Source organism: Callithrix jacchus, chromosome 9 (genome assembly GCF_049354715.1).
Source record: "Callithrix jacchus isolate 240 chromosome 9, calJac240_pri, whole genome shotgun sequence".
Lineage (NCBI taxonomy): Eukaryota > Metazoa > Chordata > Mammalia > Primates > Cebidae > Callithrix > Callithrix jacchus.
Window position 1 is genome coordinate 22,015,229 of NC_133510.1, and position 26,808 is coordinate 22,042,036.

The 26,808-nt window shown below is 37.7% G+C and overlaps 1 protein-coding gene and 1 pseudogene across 1 annotated transcript; both read left to right on the forward strand.

Moving 5' to 3' along the window:
* Positions 1–26,808, forward strand: LOC100392340 (pregnancy zone protein-like). Its single transcript, XM_002752296.6, has 22 exons — positions 1–275; positions 9,167–9,334; positions 11,322–11,400; positions 13,108–13,219; positions 13,726–13,954; positions 14,449–14,575; positions 14,777–14,898; positions 15,113–15,164; positions 17,833–17,916; positions 18,404–18,580; positions 18,881–18,968; positions 20,188–20,344; positions 21,018–21,092; positions 21,380–21,557; positions 21,985–22,208; positions 23,083–23,301; positions 23,474–23,604; positions 23,960–24,050; positions 24,568–24,636; positions 25,003–25,105; positions 25,925–25,966; positions 26,638–26,808. The coding sequence occupies exons 1-22, from the start codon at positions 111–113 to the stop codon at positions 26,658–26,660; spliced, it is 2,715 nt and encodes a 904-aa protein (XP_002752342.6). The 5' UTR covers positions 1–110; the 3' UTR covers positions 26,661–26,808.
* Positions 5,540–6,216, forward strand: LOC103795163 (AP-1 complex subunit sigma-2 pseudogene; annotated as a pseudogene).

The window sequence follows — 26,808 nt, forward strand, 5'->3', positions numbered from 1 at the left end:
TTAATTCTGCTCTGAGATGAATAAAGAGAAAGTATAGAAAAGCCTACTCTTACTCTGGAGTAGAAGAAGGGCTGGTTACTGTAATAATTATAAAACTGTCTGCTTTAATCATGTTCTCTTTACAGGTAAATTTGAGATTCTCCTCAGCTCAGAGCCTACCAGCCTCAGAAAACCGCCTGAAGGTGACAGCCACCCCCTTCTCCCTCTGTGCCCTCCGTGCTGTAGACCAGAGTGTGCTGCTAATGAAGCCTAAAGCTGAACTCTCACCTGAATCTGTGAGTCCCATTTCAACCTTGGGGATCATGAAATGCTTACATGATAAGATCATTTTTGGAAGTTAGATGTTCCAAAAATGTTTACAAAAAGCAAGTTCTTCAGTGTGACAGGCATAGTGTAATTCCACAGCAAGCATAAATTGCATGAAGTAATTTACGTATTTTATCTCGCTGTATTCTGTTATATTCTCGTTGATGGAGCAATCTTGCTTGCCAAAACAACCTTCATGCCCGGCACAGAATTTTTTGTTTTTTTAACTTTTGAGTTCTGTGATACATATGCCAGATGTACAGGTTTTTTATATAAGTAAACGTTTGCCATAGTTGGAGGTTTGCAGCGCAGATCAATCCATCACCTAGGTATTAAGCCCAGCATCTATTAGCTGTTCTTCTTCTGCTCTCCCTCCCCCTGCCGCTGCCCCAACAGGCTCCAGAGTGTGTTGTTGTCTGCTCCATGTGTTCTCAGCATTCAGCTCCCACTTATAAGTGAGAACATTCAGTGTTTGATTTTCCATTCCTGCATTAGTTTGCTGAGGATAATGGCTTCCAGGTCCATCTATGTCCCTGCAAAGGACATAATCTCATTTTTTATGGCTGCGTAGTATTCCAATATATGTACCTCATTTTCTTTATGCAGTCTATCACTGATGGATATTTAGGTTGATTCCATATCTTCTCTATTGTAAATAGTGATGCAATGAACATTTATAATAGAATAATTTATATTCCTTTGGGTATATACCCAGAAATGAGATTGTGAGTCAAATGGTATTTCTGCTTCTAGATCTTTGAGGAATCGCCACATTGTCTTCTACAATGGTTGAATTAATTTGCACTCCCACCAACACTGTAAAAATGTGCCTTTTTCTCCCCAACCTCACCAGCATCTGTTTTTTTTGACTTTTTAATAATCACCGTTCTGGCTGCTGCGAGATGGTATTTCATTGTGGTTTTGATTTGCATTTCTCTAATGATCAGTAAGATTGAGCTTTTTGTCATACGTTTTTGGCTGCATGAATATCTTCTTTGAGAATTGTCTGCGCATGTCCTTTGCGCACTTTTTAAAAGGGCTGGTTTTTTTCTTGTAAATTTAAGTTTCTTCTAGAAGCTGGATGTTTGATCTTTGTCAAATGAATAGATTGCAAATATCTTCTCTCAATCTGTAGGCTGTCTGTTCGCTCTGATGATAGTTTCTTTGGCTGTGAAGAAGCTCTTTAGTTTAATGAAGTCTCATTTGTCAATTTTTTTTGTTTCTGCTTTTGGAGATTTTGCTATAAAATCTTTGCTCATGCCTATGTCCTAAATGGTGTGGCCAGATTTTCTTCTAGGGTTTTTATAGTTTTGGGTTTTACATTTAAGTCTTTAATCTATCTTCAGTTAGTTTTTATATAAGGTGTAAGAAAGTGTTTCAGTTTCAATTTTCTGCATACAGCTAGCGAGCACTCCCAGAAGGATTTACTAAATAGGGAATCCTTTCCCCGTTGTCGTATTTCTGAGTCCTCTGTTCTGTTGCATTGGTTTATGTGTCTGTTCTTGTACCAGGACTCTGCTGTTTTTGCTACTGTAGACTTGTAGTACAATTTGAAGTCAGGTAGCATGATGCTTCAATCTTTGTTCTTTATGCTTAGGATTGTCTTGGCTATTTGGGCTCTCTTTTTGTTTCATGTGATTTTTAAAATAGCTTTTTCTAATTCTGTGAAAGTTGTCAATGGTAGTTTAATAAGAATAGCATTAAATTTATAAATTTCTTTGGTCAGCATGGGCAGTTTTATGATATTGATTCTTCTTATTTATGAGCATAAAATATTTTTCCATTTGTTTGTGTCCTCTATGAATTCTTGAACAGTGGTTTGTAGTTCTCCTTGAAGAGGTTCTTCACTTTTCTTGTTAGCTCTATTTCTAGGTATTTTATGCTCTTCGTAGCAATTGTGAATGGGAGTTCGTTCATGATTTGGCTCTGCTTGTCTATTGTTGGTATATAGGAATGAATGCTAGTGATTTTGCACATTGAATTTGTGTCTGAGACTTTGCTGAAGTTGCATATCAACCTAAGAAGCTTTTGGGCAGAAATGATGGGGTTTTCTAGATTGAGGATCATGTAATCTGTGAACAAAGATAATATGACTTCCTCTCTTCCTGTTTGAATATGCTTTATTTCTTTTGTTTGCCTGATTGACCTACTCAGAAATTCAAATACTGTGTTCAATAGGAGCAGTGAGAGAGGGCATCCTTGTCTTGTGCAGGTTTTCCGTGGGAATGCTTCCTGCTTTTGCCCATTTTGTGTGATATTGGCTGTGGGTTTGTCATAAATGGCTCTTATTATTTTGAGGTGTATTCCTTCAATACCTAGTTCATTGAGAATTTTTAACGCAAAGAGAATTTTTAACTGAATTTTATTTTAGGCTATTTCTGAGTCTATTGAGATAATCATGTGACTTTGTCTTTAGTTCTGTTTATGTGCTGAATTGCGTTTCTTGATTTGCATATGTTAAACCAACCTTGCATCCTAGGGATGAAGCCAACATAATTGTGATGGATAAGCTTTTGATGTGCTGCTGGATTCAGTTTGCCAGCATTTTATCGAGGATTTTTGCTTCGATGTACAACAGGGACGTTGGCTTGGTTTTCTTTTTTTGTTGTATCTTTGCCAGGTTTTAGTATCAGGACAATGCTGGCCTCACAAAAGGAGTTAGGGAGGAGTCCCACCTTTTCAGTCTCTTGGAATGCTTTCATAAGAAGTGGTATCAGCTCTTCTTTGTACCTCTGGTAAAAATCATTTATGAATTTGTCTAGTCCTCGAATTTCGGTTGGTAGGTTTTTGTTAATGCCTCAGTTTCTGAAATCTTTATTGGTTTATTCAGGGATTCAACTTCTTCCTGGTTCAGTCTTGGGAGGGTGTATGTGTTCAGGAATTTATCCATTTTTTCCAGATTTTATGTTCATGTGCATAGAGGTGTTTTTAGTATTCTCTACTGGTTGTTTGCATTTCTGTGGGGTTGGTGGTGAATTCACTGACTTTTTGGAAGGGTTTTTGTGTCTCCATCTCCTTCAGTTCATCTCTGAACTTTGTTATTTCTTATTTTCTGCTAGCATTGGGATTGGTTTGCTCTTGGTTCTCTTGTTCCTTTAGTTGTGATGTTAGGTTGCTGATTTGAGATCTCTCTAGCTTTTTGATATGGGCATTTAATGTTAAAATTTCCCTCTTAACACTGCTTCAGCTGCATCCCAGAGATTCTGGTATGTTGTCTCTTTGCTCTTATTAGTCTCAAAGAACTTCTTGATTTCTGCCTTAATTTCATTATTTACCCAGGAGTCATTCAGGAGCAGGTTATTTAATTTCCATGTTGTGTGGTTTTGAGCAAGTTTCTTAATCTTGAGTTCTAATTTGATTGCATTGTGGTCTGACAGACTGATTGTTACAATTTCAGTTCTTTTGCATTTGCTGAAGAGTGTTTTACTTCCAATTATGTGATCAATTTTAGAGAAAGTGCTATGTGGTAATGAAAAGAATATATATTATATGATGACTATATAGTACATATAATACAAAAATATTTTATATATGACATAATTATATATTATTTATGTATTGTATTATTAAATATATATTGTTATACTATATATTATATACTATATATTACATTATATATTATATTATGTTTATATATTATATATTACATATAATTATAATTATATATTATATATTACATATAATTATAATTATATATTATATACAATATTCTATTTAATATATATAGTATATATATTCTCATCACCACATAACATTTTCTCTAAAACTGATCACATAATTGGAATTAAAACACTCCTCAGCAAATGCAAAAGAACTGAAAAGAACTGAAGAGAGTTCCAGAGATATCTATCCACTTGATCCAGAGCTTAGTTCATGTCCTGAGTATCTTTGTTGATTTTGTGTCTTGATGAACTGCCTAATATTGTTGGTAAATATTTCCATCAATATTGTCATCAATATTAGGCAGTTCATCAAGACACAAAATCAACAAAGATATTCAGGACCTGTAATACCTTTGTTAAAATCTCCCACTATTACTGTGGGGGAGACTGGCTCCTCGTAATTCTCTGAGAACTTGCTGTATGAAGCTGGGTGCTCCTGTACTGGGTGCATATGTATTTAAGATAGTTAGCTCTTCTTGTTGCATTGAACCCCTTGCCATTATGTAATGCCCTTCTTTGTCTTTTTTCACCTTTTTTGGTTTGAAGTTTGTTTTGTTAGAAACTAGGGGCCTGGTATGGTGACTCACTTCCAAAGTTACTTTGGGAAGCCAACGCGGGTGAATTACCTGAGGTCGGTAATTCAAGACCAGCCTGACCAACATGGAGAAACCCCATCTCTACTGAAAATACAGAATTAGCAGGGCATGGTGGTGCATGCCTGTAATATCAGCTACTTGGGAGGTTGAGGCGGGAGAATCTCTTGATCCTGGGATGCAGAGGTTGCAGTGAGCTGAGATCACACCATTACACTCCAGACTGAGCAACAAGAGTGAAAACTCCATCTCAAAAAAAAAAAAAGAAAGAAAGAAAAAGAAACTAGGATTGTGACCTCTGCTTTTTTCTGTTTTCTATATGGTTGGTAAATTTTCCACCATCCCTTTATTTTGAGCATATATGTGTCTTTGCACATGAGATGGGTCTCTTGAAGATAGCATACTGATAGATCTTGACTCTATCCATCCTGCCCCACAGATAATCTTATGTGCATCAAATTATCAACACATTTTTTAATGAGTGAGTAAATGAATAATAATTATTTTAGATGGGAATTATTACTTTAATATTATGAATGAAGAAAATATAACTACAATATGTTAAAAATAAGGTTAGCCTTTCCACAGAAAAGTGAACAAAATAACAAGCTGGTAGGTTAAATTGTTCCAATAATAAACATTCCCTGAGCATATGACCTTATTCCACTTGAGAAATAAGGCAGCTATAAGACATTGATGATAAAAACAATACATTTTAAAGGAGGAATTTGATTCTAATTTCTTTTCTTTTAAGTCCACTTCCCAACCCACCACTAATATAACTTCAAGTAATTATGCAAAATTTTTATGCTTTTCTGAAAATCCAGGCACTGACTCACTGGTTTTAAGTGTGGACAAAAGAGAATTTCCATTCAATCTTGTCTTTAAAAATGTCTCTTGCAATGAAGCACTTTCAGAACAGCCCTATATTTTGCTGGTTTCTTGGTTCACTTATTTACTTAAGTAATATTTATTGCAAGCCGGGTCCCCTCCCCACAGCACCACGGCTTCTCTTCCTCAGCAAGGCGACAGGGGCTTCCCCTTTAGCCGCCGCTGCCGGCTAAGCTCCGCAGCGCCCGCGGCCCGCGGCCGCCATGCAGTTTATGCTGCTTTTTAGTCGTCAGGGAAAGCTTCGACTGCAAAAATGGTATGTCCCATTATCAGACAAAGAGAAGAAAAAGATCACCAGAGAACTTGTTCAGACCGTTTTAGCACTGAAACCTAAAATTTGCAGCTTCCTTGAGTGGCGAGATCTGAACATTGTTTACAAAAGATATGCAAGTCTGTATTTTTGCTGTGCTATTGAGGATCAGGACAATGAACTAATTACTCTGGAAATAATTCATCATTATGTGGAATTACTTGACAAGTATTTTGGCAGTGTCTGTGAACTAGATATCATCTTTAATTTTGAGAAGGATTATTTTATTTTGGATGAGTTTTTTTTGGGAGGGGAAGTTCAGGAAACATCCAAGAAAAATGTCCTTAAAGCAATTGAGCAGGCCGATCTACTGCAGGAGCCACGTCATGAATATTTTAATGTCCCTGTGTACTAAATGACTACCCATCGAGTATGCAGAATTTCACAGAGGAAATAGAATGCTGATATACATATGAAAGAAAATATCCTCAGCATGGTGATTTATTATCTTGTATAATTATAGTAGAATATTTTAGAACTAGTACTTTTATTATTGCATTTTTTTCCTGTCCACATTCCAAACTTTTCTGTTTTATTTTCTTTCTATACGTGATCTTGATACAGCTCATTCCTCTCTGAAACTGATTTTATTTCATCTTGATAAAATATGACCTAGAAGTTTTTTGAGTAATATAAAATTTTAAACACATACATATCGTTAATGAACCACCTATGATTAATCTTACAAGAGGAAAATATGACAATTGTTAAAATACTTACCAAAGAAAATATAGCTGAAGTGCTAGGTTGAAATGAGCAGTACCGTAATACACAGTATGGTTTGGTCTTCAAATATTGAGGTTAAAAAAAGAAACTATTTTGTGTGATTATCTTACAATCTATATGAGCTAATGGGTTCTAAAGCATCACATAAAAGTATATGTGAAAATAATACAAGAAACTAAAATTAATTCATGCTATTATATATTTAAGGTTAAAACATTCAGTCTGAGGAAATTTTGTAGTGCCACATTTATTGAATCACACTTGTGCTATATAATATCAAACGATCCCTTTAAGAACTTATTAGAGAGCTATGTCTGAAAAGTCTGTTCTGCAATATCTGTTGCTTAACAAAAACTCTTTCAAAGCATTAATCCTGAGTTTATATAGTTCAAAAATTCTAATATTCAGTTTTAATACCTAAATATTTATATTTTACTAGTGATGGCATTCTAATATATTAAGTCCTTATTTAAATACTTAATGCTTTGTTAACTGTGGCATTATATTTCTGAATTTTAAAACCTTTAATATTGATAACTATTGCATATTATCTTAATAAAACTTGCTGCATACTTTATTACAAAAGGAAAACAACTCATTGTTTATATCTAGAGAGCATAAAGCCTGAGTTAAGTAACTTATTAAACAATAACTTCACAAGATGTTCAAACTGATTTACCACTGAAAGAAGCTGTAAGAAAATGTATTTTGACCACACTTAGCATTAGGCAGGTATACAGATAAGATTTTCCATTCTTAACATTCTTACTGTAATGCACTACATTTGAAGCACCTGGATGTGCTATCAAATGGGAAATTTAGCACCGTACATTGGAAGCATTGAAACACGTTGGTCTTTCATTTCCATTTTCCCTCTCCATTCCTCCTCCTGCCCCACAATATGTTATTCATCTGGTTTTAACGCTACATAACTATGCATTGTCTCATGCCTGTTTGTGTTGGATGCCTTGGGCTAAGCTGTAACAAAATGTTGCTTCTTTGGCTATCTGTATACACCTGCTTGCTTTACATTAGTAGATTCTGAAATAGCTTTCCTCGCATGTCTAAAATAGAAGTATTGCATGTAAAAAAAAAGAAATATTTATTGCATCTTGACTATAAGATGGACATTGTTTTTGAGAGCAGGATTACTAATGATGGACAATCCAGATTTGTTCTTTTACCAGTGCAGATTTATAATCTTGTGAGATATAAAAACAAGCAAGCAACAAAAACATATAAACATAAAAATTCCAGATTTTTATAAATACTATAAAAAGAATAAACAGAATATTGATATCAAGAATAAAGGTGGTGAGAAATTTTTGAAATCGTTGAGCAATTTTAAAATTTTTACATTGGAGAATAGTATAGAGTCCAAAGCAGACTTACCAATAAATGGAAGCAGCATGCCAAAGGATTTGAGTCAGAATGAATTTGGAGTGTACTGTAAAGGAAAATGTAATCACCTAATACGTAGCAGTGAGAGGGGAGGATGATAGAGGCTGCAGGTAGGATGGAAAACTGGGAAGATTATGGCAAGCTCTGTTTACTTGGTGTGGAATTTGGAGTTGATAGTAAGTGCAATAGTGAACCAATGAGGAAATTTATGCAGGAGAGTGGACAATTGAGATGAATCTATTGAAAAGATCATGTTTGCTGCTAAAAGTATGTGAGCAAGAATGAAAGCACAAGAACAGTTAAGAGGTTACTACAGTAGCACAGATGACAGGTGACAGAAGCCAGATCAGAAGGTCTGCACATGTGTTTAATGGCCCGAACACTGTATACCTGAGCAGGTGGCCTTACACTAGGCTCTGGGCAAAAGCAAAATGGAATCGAATTATTTCTCCATTGTCCCTGCACCTCAATTTTTCTTAAGCTAAACTTGGTCCTAACATAATAGACTAAAAAGAAAACTTGGTACAGCATTAGCCACATGAAATGGAAAAAGGAAATGAAACAAGTATTTATAGGGATTGTTTTAGGTGGGGGCTGTGAGTGGCTTTTGTTCTTTCATTACATGTCTCTGTGATGTCCACATTTTCTATGTTCTTTTAAAAGTAGGCATTTTTTTCTGGGAAATAGAGACAGTTTTATTTTTACTCAACCAACGTGAATTTGGAGATTTTGACCGATTCATTTCAGCTCTCTATGTATTACTTTCTTTTGTACAACAAAAAGAATTAGGATCCATGACCTTTGATATCACTCCATGAGTCTCTGTGTTGCTTTGCATCATGTAAGCATGGGAATGTTAAATAAACACCGTAATCTTTTAAATCCCCTCTGGGACATTATCACTTTTTTTTTCAACTTAAGCAGGCATTTTTAATTTAAAAAAATTTTTTTAATTGTACTTTAGATTCTGGGGTACATAGGCAGATCATGCAGGATTGTTACATAGGTACATACACGGCAATGTGGTTTGCTGCCTCCATCCCTCCGTCACCTATATCTGGCATTTCTTCCCATAGTATCCCTTCCCAACCTCCTCACGCCCTGCTACCCCTCCCCTAGCCCCCCCAACAGACCCCAGTGTGTGATGCTCCCCTCCCTGTGTTCATGTGTTCTCATTGTTAACACCCGCCTATGAGTGAGAACATGCAGTGTTTGATTATCACATTTTAAAATTTGTTCAAAAGAAAAAGATTTTCTTTGCTCTCTCAATGTTGCAGGTCTATGATTTGCTACCAGTAAAGAGTTCTTCACATACCTTTAGAGTTGGAATTCCTGGGGTTGACTATGGTGAAGATTGTCTCGATGAAAAAGGCATAACTCTTAAGAGAACGTTTCGCGTAACAGAGCGGGTCCTGGATTGGTATGAACTTTACAGTATCTTCAAGGTAATTCTTTTTCCTAAAAACATAACAAAAATGGATTTCTATGCCTCTGTTAAGGTGGAGAAACAATGGGGTCTAAGCTCTAGGATTTTTTCTTTCCTCCCTCCAACAAAGCAATCAGTAACAGAAAAATATAGGAATCTCAGAGACAGAGAGCTTTGTGGACACACAGATGTTCACACATGAATTTCTCTACCACTTTAAACAGCAGGTGGTTTACTTTTAGGCTGCAAACCTTCACCAAATGGATCCCAAAGCTACTTACTACCATCATATTGCCCTCTTAGTGACTCGGGGATTCCAATATGTGAGAAAACCAAAACAAAATATTTTCCATATGTCAGACACATGTCTGACACCCTTGGAAAGGTGAGCACCATGCTGGTGACCATCATTTCAGCATTTGCACAAAAAACACTTGTTGAACGAATTCGGGATTGAATGCATAAAGTGCAAAACTTTAGTCCTCACAGGGCAATAAAATTCCAGGAAAACTTAAAGTTTTCTTTCATTAAAAAAAGATTAACCACTTTGGGAGGCCAAGACGGGTGGATCATGAGGTCAAGAGATCGAGACCATCCTGGTCAACATGGTGAAACCCCATCTCTGCTGAAGGTGCAAGGAATTAGCTGGGCATGGTGGTGCATGCCTGTAGTCCCCGCTGCTCAGGAGGCTGAGGCAGGAGAATTGCCTGAACCCAGGAGGCGGAGGTTGCAGTGAGCCGAGATCGTGCCATTGCACTCCAGCCTGGGTAACAAGAGCGAAACTCCATCTCAAAAAAAAAAAAAGATTAACGAAACTTGTATTAGAAATGTTAGAATGTCTTAAAAATGTAATTCTCTAGTATTAACTATAACTGGTGAGAATTATCCAGGTTATGAAATTAAATCTTATCACTATCAAACAGCACTAAGAACTTTTATCATACCTTCAGAAAGACAGATCATTCATCTGATAGAGGTCTACAGCTTAGCTGAAAGCAATTTAAATCTCTCCTTCTGGACCTTCCAGAAACGTAAATTGGGTGGTAGAAGGATGGAAAGAACACTTCTTAGTTTATTAACTAGCTGTTTCATCACTGAACATTTATTTCTGGTTTATTTCTTTAATCGGGTGGTAGAAGGATGGAAAGAACACTTCTTACTTTAACTAGCTGTTTTATCACTGAACATTTATTTCTGGTTTATTTCTTTCTGTTGTGTATCACAACCCCCCTGACAACTATGCTCAAGAGTCCCACAGTTTCCCAAATACTCTGAGATAAAATAGCGAATAATATTTATCTGTGACTAATACTGAAGAAGAGGGAAGATGGAAACCGGTGGACTCTAGACAACTGGGGGCATCTGAACATGGGCTTTAGATGCAGGCATCTGAGACAATTAAAAGAAACTGAGAAAAAAGAGGAAAGGACCACAGGAATGAGTGGAGTGTAGACATTCAGGAAAAGCCATATCTTCTGATAAAACATAAACAAAACAGAGTTTACGAAGACTGAAAAGAATGACCTCCAATATGCAAGACTTCAATTTAAAATAACAAGAAACAAGCAAAAAATACTCTCTTGTAATAAAAGCTTAAGGAGAGCTCTGTGTATGCATACATAGACACAGGTACCTGTTTCATGGAGGAAAAAAAGAGAAGGAAACATCTAAGTCTAAGATACTCAGTTTTATGGAGGCAAAAAAAGTAATTAAGGAGTATTAAGTATACCAGACAATATTTAGCAATAAGAATCAGAAATGGGTTTGAATTCCAAATCCTATTCACACACTAGCTCAATGAACGTGACCCTCTATGACTTTTTATAAATAGCTCTCCTCATTATGTGTAATTGTCAAATTTATAAATAGCTCTCCTCATGTATAGTTTTCATAATCTGCCTAGAAACTATATATAAAATAATAGCGAAAGTACAGTACAAATTCAATCAATTATTTAGTCTCAAGATTGGATTGCCACTATGCTTTAACAATTATTTTTTTTTCAGTCCATAGGATTAGATATTTTCACCAACTCAAAAATCCATAAGTCACATTTGTGTCCATATCAAGAAGGCTCAAGAAGAGGTAAGGGTGCGATTTATTTGTCTGACAGAATAGAAGAAAATGGTGCTTTATTGGGTTGGTTTAAGATAAAAAGCTATTTTTCTAAGTATTGCATCTTGAGACTGCAGCAATTTTAGGTAAGTTAACCTAAAATAATATTTTTTTCCTCAAATATAGGATTTTAAGCAATTATTGTTATTTTCTCTCTGACATCAATATCAACTACCTTTTTGTTTTTGCCTTTAATAGTCTTGGCATTTTAGATCTTCCTTATCTATGGTGGATTCAATACCTGAATTAGTCAGAATTAGATTAAATTGCAGTAACAGACAAACTCCTACATCTCAGTGGGTAAGCATATAATAGTTTGATTTTTGCTCATAGAAAATCTACTTTTAAGTTCAGACACTCTCCAGAACAGCTCCCTGGCAAACAGTGAATCAGAGAGAACCAGTTGCTTTCCTCTGGTGACTCTGCCATCACCAATGTGGCTTTCAGGGTCACACCGATGGGGAAGGAGGTGGCATGTGACTCTTACAGCGAGGACCAGGAATGGTATACATCACTTCTGCCCATGTTCCTGCTTTAAATGCAAAGCAGGCTGAGAAATGGGAAGGCCCATATGGATATTAATGGTCTCTCTCATATCTTCTTATGAAAATTGAAGTGAGTTTTGTAATATTGAACAAAAGGGAGTAATTCAACTTTTGGCAGATACTCTATTGCTGCCTAGTCTCCTAGTGTGTTTCAAGTATACCTGGAAATGAGGAGAAGTTGAAAAGGGCCTAACTTTCAAAATTCTTTTCTACTGTCATCAGGCCTAGAGAAATTTTTCTCTGCATGCTTGAATGTCTGCTAAGTTTACTTTTTAATAAAAAATGAGGATGGCAGTAAAAAGTGTTAAAAAATAAACACATTTTAATACAGCAGATTCATTGGCTGGGAAGGCAAGGAGTAATGTTCTAGTTGAAAACAGAGGAGTCATTAAAGATATTTCCTTACAAGAGAAACAATCCTAGAGAAGAAAGTTCTTCACCCCCCATGAAGCACCCTTCCACCTTTGTGTATATTTTTGTGCGGTCCTTTCCTGGGAATGCCTTCCTATTCGCCTCTGCTTCCAATGCACCAGTGATCACCTTAGGCTCTGCTTTGGTGAAGTCTTGTCCAGCCTATCTAAAGTTGATTGTCTTTTCATTCTTGACTCCCATTGTCTAAACCACATACTTTACCTTATCCTCTTGCTTATTGTTTATGTCTCCATATTCATTCAATGTTGAAACAAACAAAAAATCATTCCTGAAATCATCTTGATTGGCTAAGATCCATTCATCTTGTTTTATTCTCACTGCAAATGGAAGAGGTGACCATAATTTCAGTGTAAGAGCAATATTTTGTGTATTAAATTACTCTTTATTCTTCCCTTCACCAGTTGAATAACCATCTTAGAGCTACATTTGCTTTTTTAAGTCAACTTTTATTTTAGATTCAGGAGGTACGTGTACAGTTCATTTATTTTTATTTATAAAGAACAATATATTTAGCTCTAGATTCTATTTGAAGAAAAATAGGGTTAGCCTTTCTATAGTAAAGTGAACAAAATAACAAGCTGCAAGGTTAAATTGTTCCAATAATATGACCTAGTTCTGCTTGAGAAAAAAGGCAGCTATAAGAAATTGATGATAAAAATGAGGTTCACACTGGGGCCTGTGTGTTGTCTTCCATGATCAGAACCAGAAATTATGTACCAAACGTTCGATGAAGAACCTCAGAGAGTGCAAGTGAAAGAGATAGTCCGGAAGTACTTCCCTGAGACCTGGATCTGGAATTTGGTGGTAGTTGAGTAAGTTGTGTGTTGCCTGGAATTTAGTTTAGGAGAGGGTTTGAATCCTTGTGTATGGCTGATGGTATCCTTGATTCCTGATTCTTTTAGTTCTGTTCTGCTTTTTTCTGGTAAATATTGAGGTGTACAGTTTGTTTATCTCATAATAAACAGTGATAATTTTTTCCTAATTTGGTCTATAGATATCTAAAATAGTAGAAATAGGATGTTACTATCACTCTTAAATAAAGGAAAGGGAAGGGGAGGGGAGGGAGATTGAAAGAAAGAACAAAAGGAAGGCAAGAATGTAGGAAAGAAGAAAAGAAGAAAGTGAGGGAGGGAGGAAAGAAGGGAGGAAGGGAAACACTTAAAGACCTCACTAGGAGCACCAACGCTTAGATAGGTTTAGCGTTTCCCAGACTAGTTACTGAGTCATCATGTTCCAGGATCAGCCAAAGTTTGTGTTAAAAAAAAAAAAAAAAAAACAAAAGACTTGCTCACAGTCCTCTTCTCTGCTCCTTCACTAGCTCATCAGGTGGAAGTGAGCTGGCGATGCAGGTCCCTGACACCATCACAGAGTGGAAGGCCAGCGCATTCTGCTTGTCTGGAACCACAGGCCTTGGCCTCTCTCCTACTGTGTCTCTTCAAGTCTTCCAGCCTTTCTTCGTAGACCTCACCCTCCCTTATTCTGTGGTGCGAGGAGAAGCCTTCACACTCAAAGCCACTGTGTTTAACCACTTGGCCTTTTGTATTCGGGTAAGGGCACTTCTCTGGAAGTGAATGAGAGTAGAAGATGGTCACCTTTCATTACCAGGTCTCCTAGGTAACCCAGGAAATCAGAACTGCATATGATATATCCTAATTTTGGAATAGACCTGATACTAAGAGCAAAGGTACCTGACAGGTCCAAGGTGGTAAGGTTATATTCATTCAGGCTCCTATATCTGTGTATTCCTAAATTCAGACATTATGTCCAGCTGATTGCTTCATGTTTTTCACTCTGACTAAAGAAAACATCTCTTTCTTCCGTTGGCACAGGGCTAAACCCTAAACACTTATCCTAATTCCTGTCAGTTTTTCAGTTTTCTTATTTCAGACACCTAAACAACAAGGTGTCTGATAGAGTTGACCATGTTTGCACAGCTTCTCAGCACCTTTGGACTGACAGACATTGTCCCTCCCAGCGTCTTCCCCAGTGTTCACCCTGTTCTGTGTCTCTTCACAAACTTGTGGTTGGGTGTGGGGGACAGGTCATTGTGCAGCTGGAGGTCTCTTCCGATTTCCTGGCTGTCCCAGTAGAGAAGAATGAAGAACATCACTGTGTCTGTAGAAATGGACGGAAAACCATGTCTTGGACTGTGACCCCAAAGTCACTGGGTGAGTAGTAATGCTATTAGCAAATTCCACTTTGTGTGCTCAGATAATTTGTTTTCTGCACTGACCCCAATACATGCTTTTTCTCCTCCTTTAATACTAATCAAGAGGGAGCCAACCACTGGATACATTGAGGAAACTTAAAAAGAATAAACAGTTCAATATAGAATTACCGTTTAACTCCTTGAGAACTTTATTCCCCAGGACAGGTGAATTTCACGGCTACCGCAGAAGCCGTGCATTTGCAGGAAATGTGTGACAATCAGGTGACTGACGTCCCAAGACATGCACCAAAGGACACTGTAGTCAAGCCCTTACTAGTTGAGGTACGTGAGTTTACTCTCTGTGAGTCTCAGAGGCCTTATTATTGCATATGGTATTATCTAATATGATCTGACAGTAACATTTCATTCCCAAGAATGTGGACAGATCTACAATCCAATTTTTCACCAACATTTCCTCCTTTGCTTTCAAGTGTTTAATTTTTCTACTGTAAATTCAGTATTGCTTTACTTTTTTATTTTTGTTGTCAATATAAAGCCTGAAGGAATAGCCAAGGAGGAAACTTTCAACATGCTGCTCTGCGTATCAGGTAAGTGTAATAAATAGAGAAAATTTTCATGTTAAGTAACTTGCCAGAGTATATAGTTGTGGAATGTCTTTTGGGGACATGCTTTTTCCTGAGAGAGAGAAAAAAACTCTTACCCTCCTCCAAATCTAAGGACATTTGATGAAAACCATTGTCCTGATGAAAGGATGAATTTTCTTAGGGGAATAAACAGACAGTGCTTTTCAGGATAAAGTATTATTATCAAATTTTAAGAATAAAGAAGTGAGCATAGAGAATATGAAAGACTTTCTAAGAAGCTGAAAACCTCTTGCTTAATAATAAGGACTAAGGCTGTTGACCTCAGGACACAGTTCTTTCTAATATATCTGTGTTTCTCAAATGTTTTCCTAAACTGTGTTCAAAATACTGAAATATCTGTGTGACATTAGTATGATTTATTATTCAATTAATGGTTTAAATGTACTCATGTTTTTACTTAAGTTATTTTAAAAGGAACTCCAGGTCACTAACTTGTATAGAAAACTAATATGTTACTAATATTATTAACATAACAATATAAAAAATACCACTATATTGAAAGAGAATGGGAAAAGCTAACACTTTTGAAAATTTATTTAAGAGATCATTAAAAATTCAACTCTGTGACATCTTCAATCATCTTGTGGATAGGGACCAGTCTGCAGATCTCTCTTCTCTACATGAGGAGCCCTGGATAAAACCATCTAGTCAATGGCATTAATAACAACTATGTACTAGTGTCCAAAATTTACAACTATGATTCCCACCTTTTTCCTGAACTCAAACTCCTGTATTCAACTGCCCACTCCTCTCCACTTACAGCCTTCTAGGTCTCACAGGCATATCAAAATTAGCAAGTTTAAAACTGAGTATCTGCTCATCCTCACAAACCAGATCCTCCCTCAATTTCCTTAATCTCAGATGATGAAAAATCCATTCTTCTACTTGGTGGGGAGAAACCTTCGGAGTTCTTCTTTACTGAGTTCTCCTTATACTCCCTACCCAATCCATGCACAAATCTAGTCGATTCCACCCTCAAATTGTATCCAGAATCTGCCCCCTCCTCTCCATCTCTACTGCTTTAGTCCTTCACTTGCAGGCTCTCAATAGCTTTCTAACTGGTCTACTGATCATCTCTTCTTATTCTCCTTCAGCAAGAGGGATCCTTTAAAGCATGTGTTAGATCGTGTCCCTCCTCTTCTCTACCCTTTCAGAAATCTTCCATATCCCCCAAAGTTGAAGTCTCAGTTTTTAATGCCACTTAGAAACCCTTGCTACCCCATGACTTCACATCTTCTTAATCTCTCCTTTGCTCACCCCGTGCCGGCCACACTGACCTCCTTCTTCCTGTTGGAATACAACCAGCATGCTTCATTCTCTGGAATCCTTTTACTTTTTGTTCCTTTTTCCTGGAAGTATCTTCTCCCAGGCTTCAGTAAATCTGGGCTCCCTGACTTACTTAGAGTCTCTGCTCATATAGGAGTGTTTATCAATGAGGTTTTCCATAGGGAGCTCCTCCCCACATCCTGCACTTCCTGACCTGCCTTGTTTTACTAGCTCACCATAGAAATATTTACCCTGCTTTAATTTTCTCTAAAACACTTACCAACATCTAGCATACTAAATATACTCTTGCTTCTTTATCTCACTCCTCCCCTAAAAATGAAATCTCCAGGAGGCCAGGAAATTTGTTTTGAAAGTTTCAGTATCATTGTACTTAAAACAGAACCTTGTACATAGCATATACTAAATACAAATGAATGGAAGGAATGTAATTCTTGAAAAGCACTAACAGTAGTAGGAATTAACATACATCATGAAGAGAAGGAAATATGTATACCACAAGTATCTGCCTAGAAGAAAAGCCATAGAAATTTAGCATAAATGTATATGATGAATATGAACTTCACTGAGAGATGAATCATGGTTTTCAGGGAAACTTGATTGCTTCAAATAAATTATATATAACTGAACCAGGCACGATGGCTCACACCTGTAATTCCAGCACGTTGGGAGATGGAGGTGGGCAAATCGCTTTAGGCCAGAAGTTCAAGACCAGCTGGGCCAAACCCCTCTCTACAAAAAATGCAAAAATTAGCCAGGCATGGTAGTACATACCTGTAATCCCAGATACTCAGGTGACTGAGGCACAAGAATCATTTGAACCTGAGAAGCAGAGGTTGCAGTGAGATCATGGCACTGTACTTCAGCCTGGGTAACAGAGCGAGACTCTGTCTCAAAAAAAAAGGCCAGGCTCATGCCTTTAATCCCAGCACTTTGCAAGGCCAAGGTGGGTGGATCACGAGGTCAGGAGTTTGAGACCAGCCTGTGGATGTTTATAAGCATCCACACCCACACTCCACTAAAAATACAAAAATTAGCTGGGCTTGGTGGCACATGCCTGTAATCCCAGCTACTCAGGAGGCTGAGGCATGAGAATTGCCTGAACCTGGGAGGCAGAGGTTTGCAGTGAGCCAAGATCGTGCCACTGCACTCCAGCCTGGGTGATAGAGTGAGACTTCATCTCAAAAAAAAAGAAGAAGATGTTAAATAATGAACAAGGAAAATAAAAGGTTGGATCTAGATGATGGACAGAAAAATGATTCATGAGAAAAATAGAGCATTTCTCTCATTTTCCCCTCCTTTACATGTGTTTGTCTTCTTTCATTAGATACTGGAGTATCTGAAAAGGTGTCACTGAATGTTCCTTCAAATGTGGTTGAAGGATCTCCCAGGGCAACATATTCAGTTTTGGGTGAGTCTTTCAGCCCAAGGGAAGCAGCTGTCTAGTTCTATAATTCTAGTGCATGGGCCTCGCCAACCATGATTAATGAGGTCTCTGACAATGGGCAGTGAATTGAGAGAAAACACTAAGCCAGGGGTTATACTATGTTACAGTTGGAAGGGGGGTTGAATATATATTGTTCTACATATTATGCCTTGATATACTCTAAAAGGAAAGGGTTGCTTCTCTGGGACCTCATCTTCAAGCAATTTGCTAGGTGCTAATGCTTCCTAGTCAATTTGAAAATGGTTGTGGTTGAGTTTTACCAGGCATGTAGAGCATGAGAAAAGACAGATCACCTATCACCTTCTGTTTCCCTCCATATTTTTGTTTTTCACTTTTTAGAGTCTTCTCGTCCTTCCCCATATAGATCATTTGGCCTCTCAGTCAGCTAACAATCTGTTTTCCTAGCCCAATACCAACCATCTCTGATTTCTTTTCAACTTTTATTCCACAGGTGATATACTAGGCTCTGTGGTACAAAACCTTCAGAACCTTCTCCAGATGCCCTATGGTTGTGGAGAGCAGAATATGGTCCTTTTTGTTCCCAACATTTATGTTCTGAACTATCTGAGTACAACACGACAGCTGACAGAGGAAATCAAGGCCGAAGCGATCAACTACCTCATCAGTGGTGAGATGTTACCTCAAAAGGAAGAGCCTTACTTTATCTCTTAAACATTTTATGGTGAACTAAAATCAACATCTCTTTCATTAAGATCATTAAGATTTGATAGTCATTGTGAATTTCAATAAAATGGCCCAATATACAAGTAGAAAATTCAATAGTATCAGCAAGCCTGTGATTGGGGGTTGGGAGAATTTTAATTAAATATTAGTTACCCTGTTATTCCTAACAGCACTGAGAAAAAAAGCTTAACAATCCTCCAATGTCTTTGCCATTTTAATAACTCTGCGAACACTTCCTCTTCAGGGTACCAAAGGCAATTGAATTATAAGCACACAGATGGTTCCTACAGCACCTTTGGGGACCATGATGGTAGAAGCGAGGGAAACACTTGGTAAGATTATTCTTTCCCTATGCTCTCTCTAGATCCATGATGTTCCAGGATTCTAGAAATCGCTATTCTCTAATACCTGGAGTTTGTGTGGAAAATTGTTAGTCTTTTTTTTTCCTTTTTATTGCATTTTAAGTTTTGGGGTACATGTGCAGGACATGCAAGATAGTTGCATAGGTATACACATGGTAGTGTGATTTGCTGTCTTTCTCCCCTTCACCCACATCTGGCATTTCTCCCCCTGCTATCCCTCCCCAGCTCCCCCACCCCGACTGTCCCTCCCCTTTTCCCCCCAATAGACCCCAGTGTGTAGTGCTCCCCTCCCTGTGTCCATGTGTTCTCATTCTTCATCACCGACCTATGAGTGAGAACATGCGGTATTTCATTTTCTGATCTTGTGTCAGTTTGCTGAGAATGATGTTCTCCAGATTCATCCATGTCCCTACAAAGGACACAAACTCATCGTTTTTGATTGCTGCATAATATTCCATGGTGTATATGTTTTGACCCAGCAATCCCATTACTGGGTATATATCCAAAGGACTATAAATCGTTCTACTATAAGGACACATGCACACGAATGTTCATTGCAGCACTGTTTACAATAGCAAAGACCTGGAACCAACCCAAATGCCTATCGATGATAGACTGGACTGGAAATTGTTAGTCTTTAAATAACACATATGCTTTATGTATCATTCCTGTTGGGTAATCTCACCATGACATCTCTGAAAGCTCGCCTGCTGTGATAACACAGCTGAACGTGGTGAAATGAGGATCTTCTAAATGGAAATATGAGGCAGAAAATGTAATTGTATAAAATGATAGAGGAAGAAGCTCCCACACTACATTAAAGAAGGAGAGAAGGGAAAGGACAGAGGAGTCTGTGAAGCAGGAAAATCAGAACAAGTCATTCTGGAAATGCAGTTTTGGTGGTGGGGAGGCTTGGAGGCGCCAACAAATGTTCCATAACAAAAAATTTAAAAATTATCAACTCAGAGAAATCAATAAAATTGAGAGGTAATAAAAGATATTGAGATGTTTGCTGGACTAGAGTGTATTCATCTCTTATATACTATTTTCTCATCAATTCCTCCCAGTGATCTTCTCTGCTTAATTGTGAAGAACAATGTCTGGAGGCAGTAGACAAAGTCAGCTGTGGAAGTGAGGTGGTGTGGAAGTGAGGTGGTCCTCACGTCTGCATCTCTGTTTTGCTGAACAGGCTCACTGCATTTGTGCTCAAGTCCTTTGCTCAAGCCCGAGCGTACATCTTTGTGGATGACTCACACCTCAGGGATGCCTTCATGTGGCTCTCAGAGAGACAAAAGGAAAATGGCTGTTTCCAACGCTCTGGATCACTGCTGAACAACGCTATTATGGTGATGCCTTCTCTATCTCTGTTCTGTCCCTGAAGATAGTGATATGTGGGAGGAAACAACATCTGAATTGAGTCCTCCAGTCTTACTGACATAGATTTCAGGAAGAATGCTGGACTCTAAATCTCCTGAAATCTAGCAGTACCTTAACAGTTTTATATTAAATGAAAATAGTGTTCAAAAAAACTCCAAACTCCACATTATAAAAAGTGAGGGTGGGGCATGATGGCTCAAGTCTGTAATCCCAGCACTTTGGGAGGCCAAGGCGGGCAGATCATGAGGTCAAGAGATTGAGATCATCCTGGCCAACATGGTAAAACCCCATCTCTACTAAAAATACAAAAATTAGCTGAGCATGGTGGCATGGGCCTGTAGTCTCAGCTACTCGGGAGGCTGAGGCAGGAGAATTGCTTGAACCCAGGATGCAGAGGTTGCAGTGAGCCAAGATTGTGCCACTGCACTCCAGCCTGGTGCCTGACAACATGTCGAATGAGACTCTGTTTCCAAAAAATAAAAAAGTGAGAATTTTAGGGTAGAGGAGGAAGAGGAGAAAATCAACATTCTAGCACAAGACACGAAATCATCTAGTGAAGATGTCAAAAGGAAAGGATGTTTTAGCAGATGCTGCCTCATGGCTGTTGAAGTGTTTGAGTCTCTCTGCCTCTGATCCCTACAGGGTGGGGTGGACGATGAGGTGACACTCTCTGCCTACATCACCATAGCTCTGCTGGAGATGACACTGCCTGCCACGGTATGTTCACACACATCCTCTGTACCACCTTCACACATGTAAAGAACAAAATTATGATATGATGGATCCCTGAGGGAAATTAATTGTGATATTTATGGAATTTAATTTTGGCATATTTCACTGGAATGTAAAGGACCAGATCCTTTTGGAAGCAGCAGAGGAAACTCCTCTCTGGTCAGAACTGTGAGGTTACACAGGCGCATTAGGGTTTTTAATCTACAGTTAGCCTGGGGAAGGTCATTCACCTGGTTCTGCTATTTTACAATAGCCTTTCGTCTTCTTCATAGAGCCCAAGTGTCAGTAGGGCCCTATTCTGCCTTGAAACGGCCTGGAGATCCACCACAGAGGCCCAAGGAAGTCTCGTCTACACCAAAGCATTATTGGCCTATGCCTTTGCCCTAGCAGGAAACCAGGTCAAGCGAAGAGAGCTGCTTGAATCATTAAACAGAGAGGCTGTGAAAGAAGGTAAGAGCTGCTACTGCAAAGTTTACTTCTAACAACCACCAGTGACCAGAAGAAGGGAGGATACCTCTACTGAGCTCATGCCTATCATGCTACCTTAATTTAGTGACAGTGAGAATAATTATCATTGATCTAAGACTGGATAACATGGATCATTTTAGTAATCCACACAGTATAGACTCTACAGTCCCAGCTTCTAATAGCACACACATGTAACAGACACACAGACTCAATGTTATATTCTCTGAGACTTTACTTTCTGGACAAAGATTTATTTGATGGTGACTAATGCTTTCATTTTATTTAATGCTTTCACTTCATTAAAATGAAAGGTCAATTTATTAGATGAACCATAATTATAATCATCACTCATGGATTAGATTTTGAAACCATTCTTTAAGTTAAAATTCTACCCTTTTCCATGTCAAAGAGGATTCAATCCACTGGCAACATCCTGGGAAACTTCAAGAAGATGAGACACTCTATTCTCAATTCCGGGCTCCCTCTGTGGAAGTGGAGATGGCATCTTATGTGCTCCTTGCCTATGTTACTGACCAGCCTGCCCCATCTTCAGAGGACCTGTCTGTGGCATCACGTATTGTGAAGTGGATTACCAAGCAGCAAAACCCCCATGGGGGCTTCTCCTCCACTCAGGTCTGTGGGGAGACTCTAGAAGGAAACATAAATATATTAACAAATATGAAGACACAATCATCCCCTAGGAGTTGAATAACAGAATAGTTCATATTTCTAATTCACACCTTCTCCATCCCTCCATTGGCAGACAAGTTTTGGTCTTACTATCTTATACATGGATTACTGCTCTGTCCTCTTTATATTCTCTCCTTTCTGAACTCTTTAGTGGACCCCCAACCACACAGGTAGGTTTGTCTTGACAAAGCAATGTCTTCATGGGATTACTTCCCTTAGAAAGTAAGTCTTCTTTTTCACCCAAAGCCTAAAATTATCTAGTATTTTATCTAAAATATTTTCTCTCCCCAGTAAACACGAGTGCACCAATCTGATGAGGCAGATCCCTTTGCTTTTTCCAGAATTGGCTCACTGCAGTTTACATGACTTCACGTAGAGCAACCCCCACCCTGATGCTGCTCTTCTGTCTAGTGATGCCCTGCTCACTAGTCAGAGATAACCCTATTTCTCACCTCCTTCAGTCTTCTCTTACTGTCCTAACCCATACTTTCTTCTCTCTTTTCTGAACTTTTATAACAAATGTGGTTGCATAAATTTATAAATTATTGAAATAGCCTGGGCTTGCATCAAATATCTGAGTCTTATCTCCATATATTTATTGTAAACTAGCTGAATGATGAAACTTTGTATAAATTTACCTTCAAAGTACCTAGAATAATTTGTCATTACTAACCAGATTGAACTGAACTGAAATAGAGTTAGTTGACTGTGTTTATGACTAAATAATTCTGAAAACTAATAGTGTTGTTGTGATTTACATCCAGTGTGAGTTTGTTGCTTTCCTCTCCTGTGATTTCTATACCCATTGTTTTTACAGGATACAGTGGTGGCTCTTCAAGCCCTCTCTGAATATGGAAAAGCAACTTTCACCAACAGTGAGAAAACAGCTTTGGTTACTGTCAAATCTTCAGATACGTTCTCTAAAGAATTCCAAGTGGATGCTGCCAACCGCCTGCTGCTGCAGGAGGTCCAGCTGCCAAAGGTTCCAGGGGAGTACACCACAACTGTGTCAGGGTCAGGATGTGTGTACCTCCAGGTGAGACTGGGATTTAGGATATGCTGCAAATGGGAGAGAAAGTCTCAAGAGTTATATTTGAATTTCAAAATAAGAAAAAGAAATGTGTGCTAAAGGGATGTATGAATCATCTGGAACAGATTATGAGACAATTTGAGTGCAAAAAATGAAGGATTTTTTTCACTTGTTTTAGACATCCCTGAGATATAACATCCTACCCAAGAAAAAAGAGAAAGAACCCTTCACTCTGCAGGTTAATACGCTCCCCAAGAATTGTGATGGAGTGGATGCTCGCAGAAAGTTCCAGATTCACATCAACATTAGGTAACTCCTAGATCATGACCAGACCTTTTGCACCAACCTAATAGAATATGGAGAAATTGATTTTCTTATGTGGGCAAACTCCACTATCCAAAGCCACACATAATGAATATGGAATTCTTGCAGTGCTTATCAACAAGAAACTTTTTTGGAAAAGCCTTCACATTAAGAATATGATATTACAATATCTGATGAGTGTGAGCTTAAAGTGATGGTTTTTCCAAACAACCATAACAGAAACAGATACAGCAGATGTAGTAACTTAGTGTTAGAAATAAAAGGTAAAGAGAGAGTTTGTCTTGAATGAATCCCAAAAAATTTTGTTTGAATCCCTCATTCCTATGCTTTGATTTTATAGTTATACTGGGGACCGACCCAGCTCCAACATGGTCATTGTTGATGTGAAGATGGTATCAGGCTTCATTCCTATAAAACAATCAGTTAAACAGGTAATCCCTGGATCCCTTGCAATAGTAAAATCATGATAAATGCTGGCATTTGTCGTCAATTTGACTTTATTGATGGACTTTTCAAGAGATGTTTTCCCTCAAAATTGCTTCTCTAGTAGGCATCTCTATCATTTTAATAGGGTGCCTTGGTTACATGGTGTCAAGTATAGGGCATAAGTCAGAAACATGATAAATAATGTTCCAACAGGCCCAAGACACCTAGCTATATGGAATGGTATTGAATTATTTTCCAGATTTATATAAGAAGAGAAAAGGATATATGTGTGTATACATGCATATATATATCGCATACATATCTGCATATATACTTATAGCATATATAGAGAATTAAAGTTCTATAAGTATTACTATTGTTATTACCATTATCATTCTTGAAGAAATCAAAATTATCCATTTGGATGCTCCGAGAAGCTGTTTAGATCATAAATACCTGAAAACTGCTGCCAGTATAAAATTTTCTCATTCCATATTTCCGGCTTATCCTCTCGATCAACAGCTCCAGACACAGCCTCAGATTCAGAGGACCGAAGTGAGCACCAACCATGTCCTAATCTACTTTGAAAAGGTAAGATTTTCTGTGACTCTGCTAGATCTGAAATAACAACTAGAGGTTCTAACAAACCATAACAGATTCCAAATGGTGCTGTTCACATACAGGTGGGAGAGGACAAAGTGGCTATAAAAAGAAATGAAGCTTGGACTGTCAACAGGCTTGATTTATTACATTTGGCTGTCTACAAAATTGTCTCTTTTGTCCTTTTTTAATCTATTACTGAGTATGTTATGCAGGTCACAGAATTCTGCTTTCTTTTCATAGGTTTTGGTATAGATGTACAGCATAACTACAGGGTTTCATTATATCCTATGAAGAGAGGACAGTAATTAGATACTAAGTTAATCTTTGATTCCAATTGTTTTCCTGCCTCTCCAGCTAACCAATCAAAACCGGCATTTTTCCTTCTTGGTGGAACAAGATATGCAAGTAAAGAATTTAAAACCAGCTATGGTAAAAGTCTATGATTATTATGAGACAGGTGAGTGAGATTCAGACATGCTAAGCTTTGAAATGAAAAAAAAAAAACTACTATCCTAGTAAAGGATTACCTTAACTAAATGCAAAACTTCACAATCTTTCACTGGGGAAAAAAGTGAGTTTGTGGGCACTGGATAATCATGCTCTTGTATATTAACCTCTCATGTCCGCTGCAAACAAGTCTTAGAGTCATTCTTATACATTGACCATAAGGCAATGAGAGGGTCCACTCTATCTAAATTTCCCTATAAAGTTATTTGTCCTGGGCTGAATTATTCCAAAAAGATAAGAAGAGTACAATAACTGAAGAAACATGTCTCAGTGCTGATGTGTGACATGAGATCTAAAATTTAATCTGCTTTTGACTTGTGCTTTGATTTGGCTCACAAAATTTGGGGAACTTTGTAATATATCAGGAAATACTTTCATTTACTCACAGCTTTGAGCTAGAAAGTTACCAGCATTGTAGCACGATGGTAGTGCTAAAACTTTTCTTCTTTCATTAAGGAAAGGTTCAGAGAGGAAGGTGCAATTCCAATGAGAAAAACGCAGCTGCAAAAAGGCAGTATCTACAGAGTCCTGCAACTACACTCAGGCACACCACCATGTACCCTGCCTCTCAATTCTGTTCCCAAGCCAGATTTTCTTTAGTTTCCTCCCACCAATCCCAAACAGCTTAATAGAGAAGTCATTTTTATTGGCTCTATAGTGAGGCTTTCTACTTTCTTTCTTAGCTTACACAGTTTATTTACAATTCACATCTTAGGTGCTTATGCCTGAATGTCTTCACTCTTTCTGTCCAATAATTTCTGTGTTTCAGATGAATTCACCTTTGAAGAATACAATGCCCCTTGCAGTGCTGGTAAAGTATAAATGGTTCAAACTAACTCCAATTGAAAGAAACTAAATAAGCATTTCAGTTAAACAGTAAAGTCTAATCCCAACTTCAAAATAAATAAGTATCTCAGTTCTCTGCATACAGCTGCTTCTTGTGATGAATGTATTCTTTCCAAATCCTAAAATCCCCTGATGTACCATATATAAATTGAACTACATCAAATGTATTATAGAATTTATCAGAAAAAAATGCAAGTTAAATAGAATTACTGGTGTCTTGGGTGACTTATTTGAAGATGAATCCAAGAATTTGCCACATATAAAAGCTAAATTATCTAATATGTGGTTTCCATTCTATACCCAGTGGTGATAAATTCATCACCAATAGCCTTTCTAGGATATTTCTAAGTGTACACTAGTTAAAGTCAAGAAATTTGTCACTGTAATTATGCATATAGCACAGCATGAAAGGTGTGATCTGTAAGACCTTCCTTTAGGCTGATTGACAGTGTTCATCTTTGACACAGAATTTGCCATGAAACCTTTGCTTCTCTATTTTTAAATACAAAAAAATGGAGAACATCCCTATCATTAAAAGTTACTAAGTTCAAATATTTATAACTGAAATATAAAGAATTATTCTTAGATAGGTCACAAAATTTCCTTAATATTTCTCCCTTTTCTTTTACTATTTAGAGTCTCAACAAGGAAATGCTTGAAAACAGGAACTTATGGACCTCATCAGGTGAACTTCTTCAGAAACGAAGAACAGACTTACTGAGAGAGGACAGTAAGAGAAAGAAGGGAAGATCATTGGAAATGTATAAAATTTGTGTGTTGAATAAATTTATGGCATTTATAACTCTA

Bases quoted from the DNA above. Each gene is read 5' to 3' on its own strand.
- LOC100392340 (XM_002752296.6), top strand. From the start codon at position 111: ATGTTCTCTTTACAGGTAAATTTGAGATTCTCCTCAGCTCAGAGCCTA. The intron at 11,401-13,107 runs GTAAGGGTGCGA...TTCCATGATCAG, and splicing joins TCAAGAAGGCTCAAGAAGAG to AACCAGAAATTATGTACCAA. The intron at 14,576-14,776 runs GTGAGTAGTAAT...TTTATTCCCCAG, and splicing joins TGTGACCCCAAAGTCACTGG to GACAGGTGAATTTCACGGCT.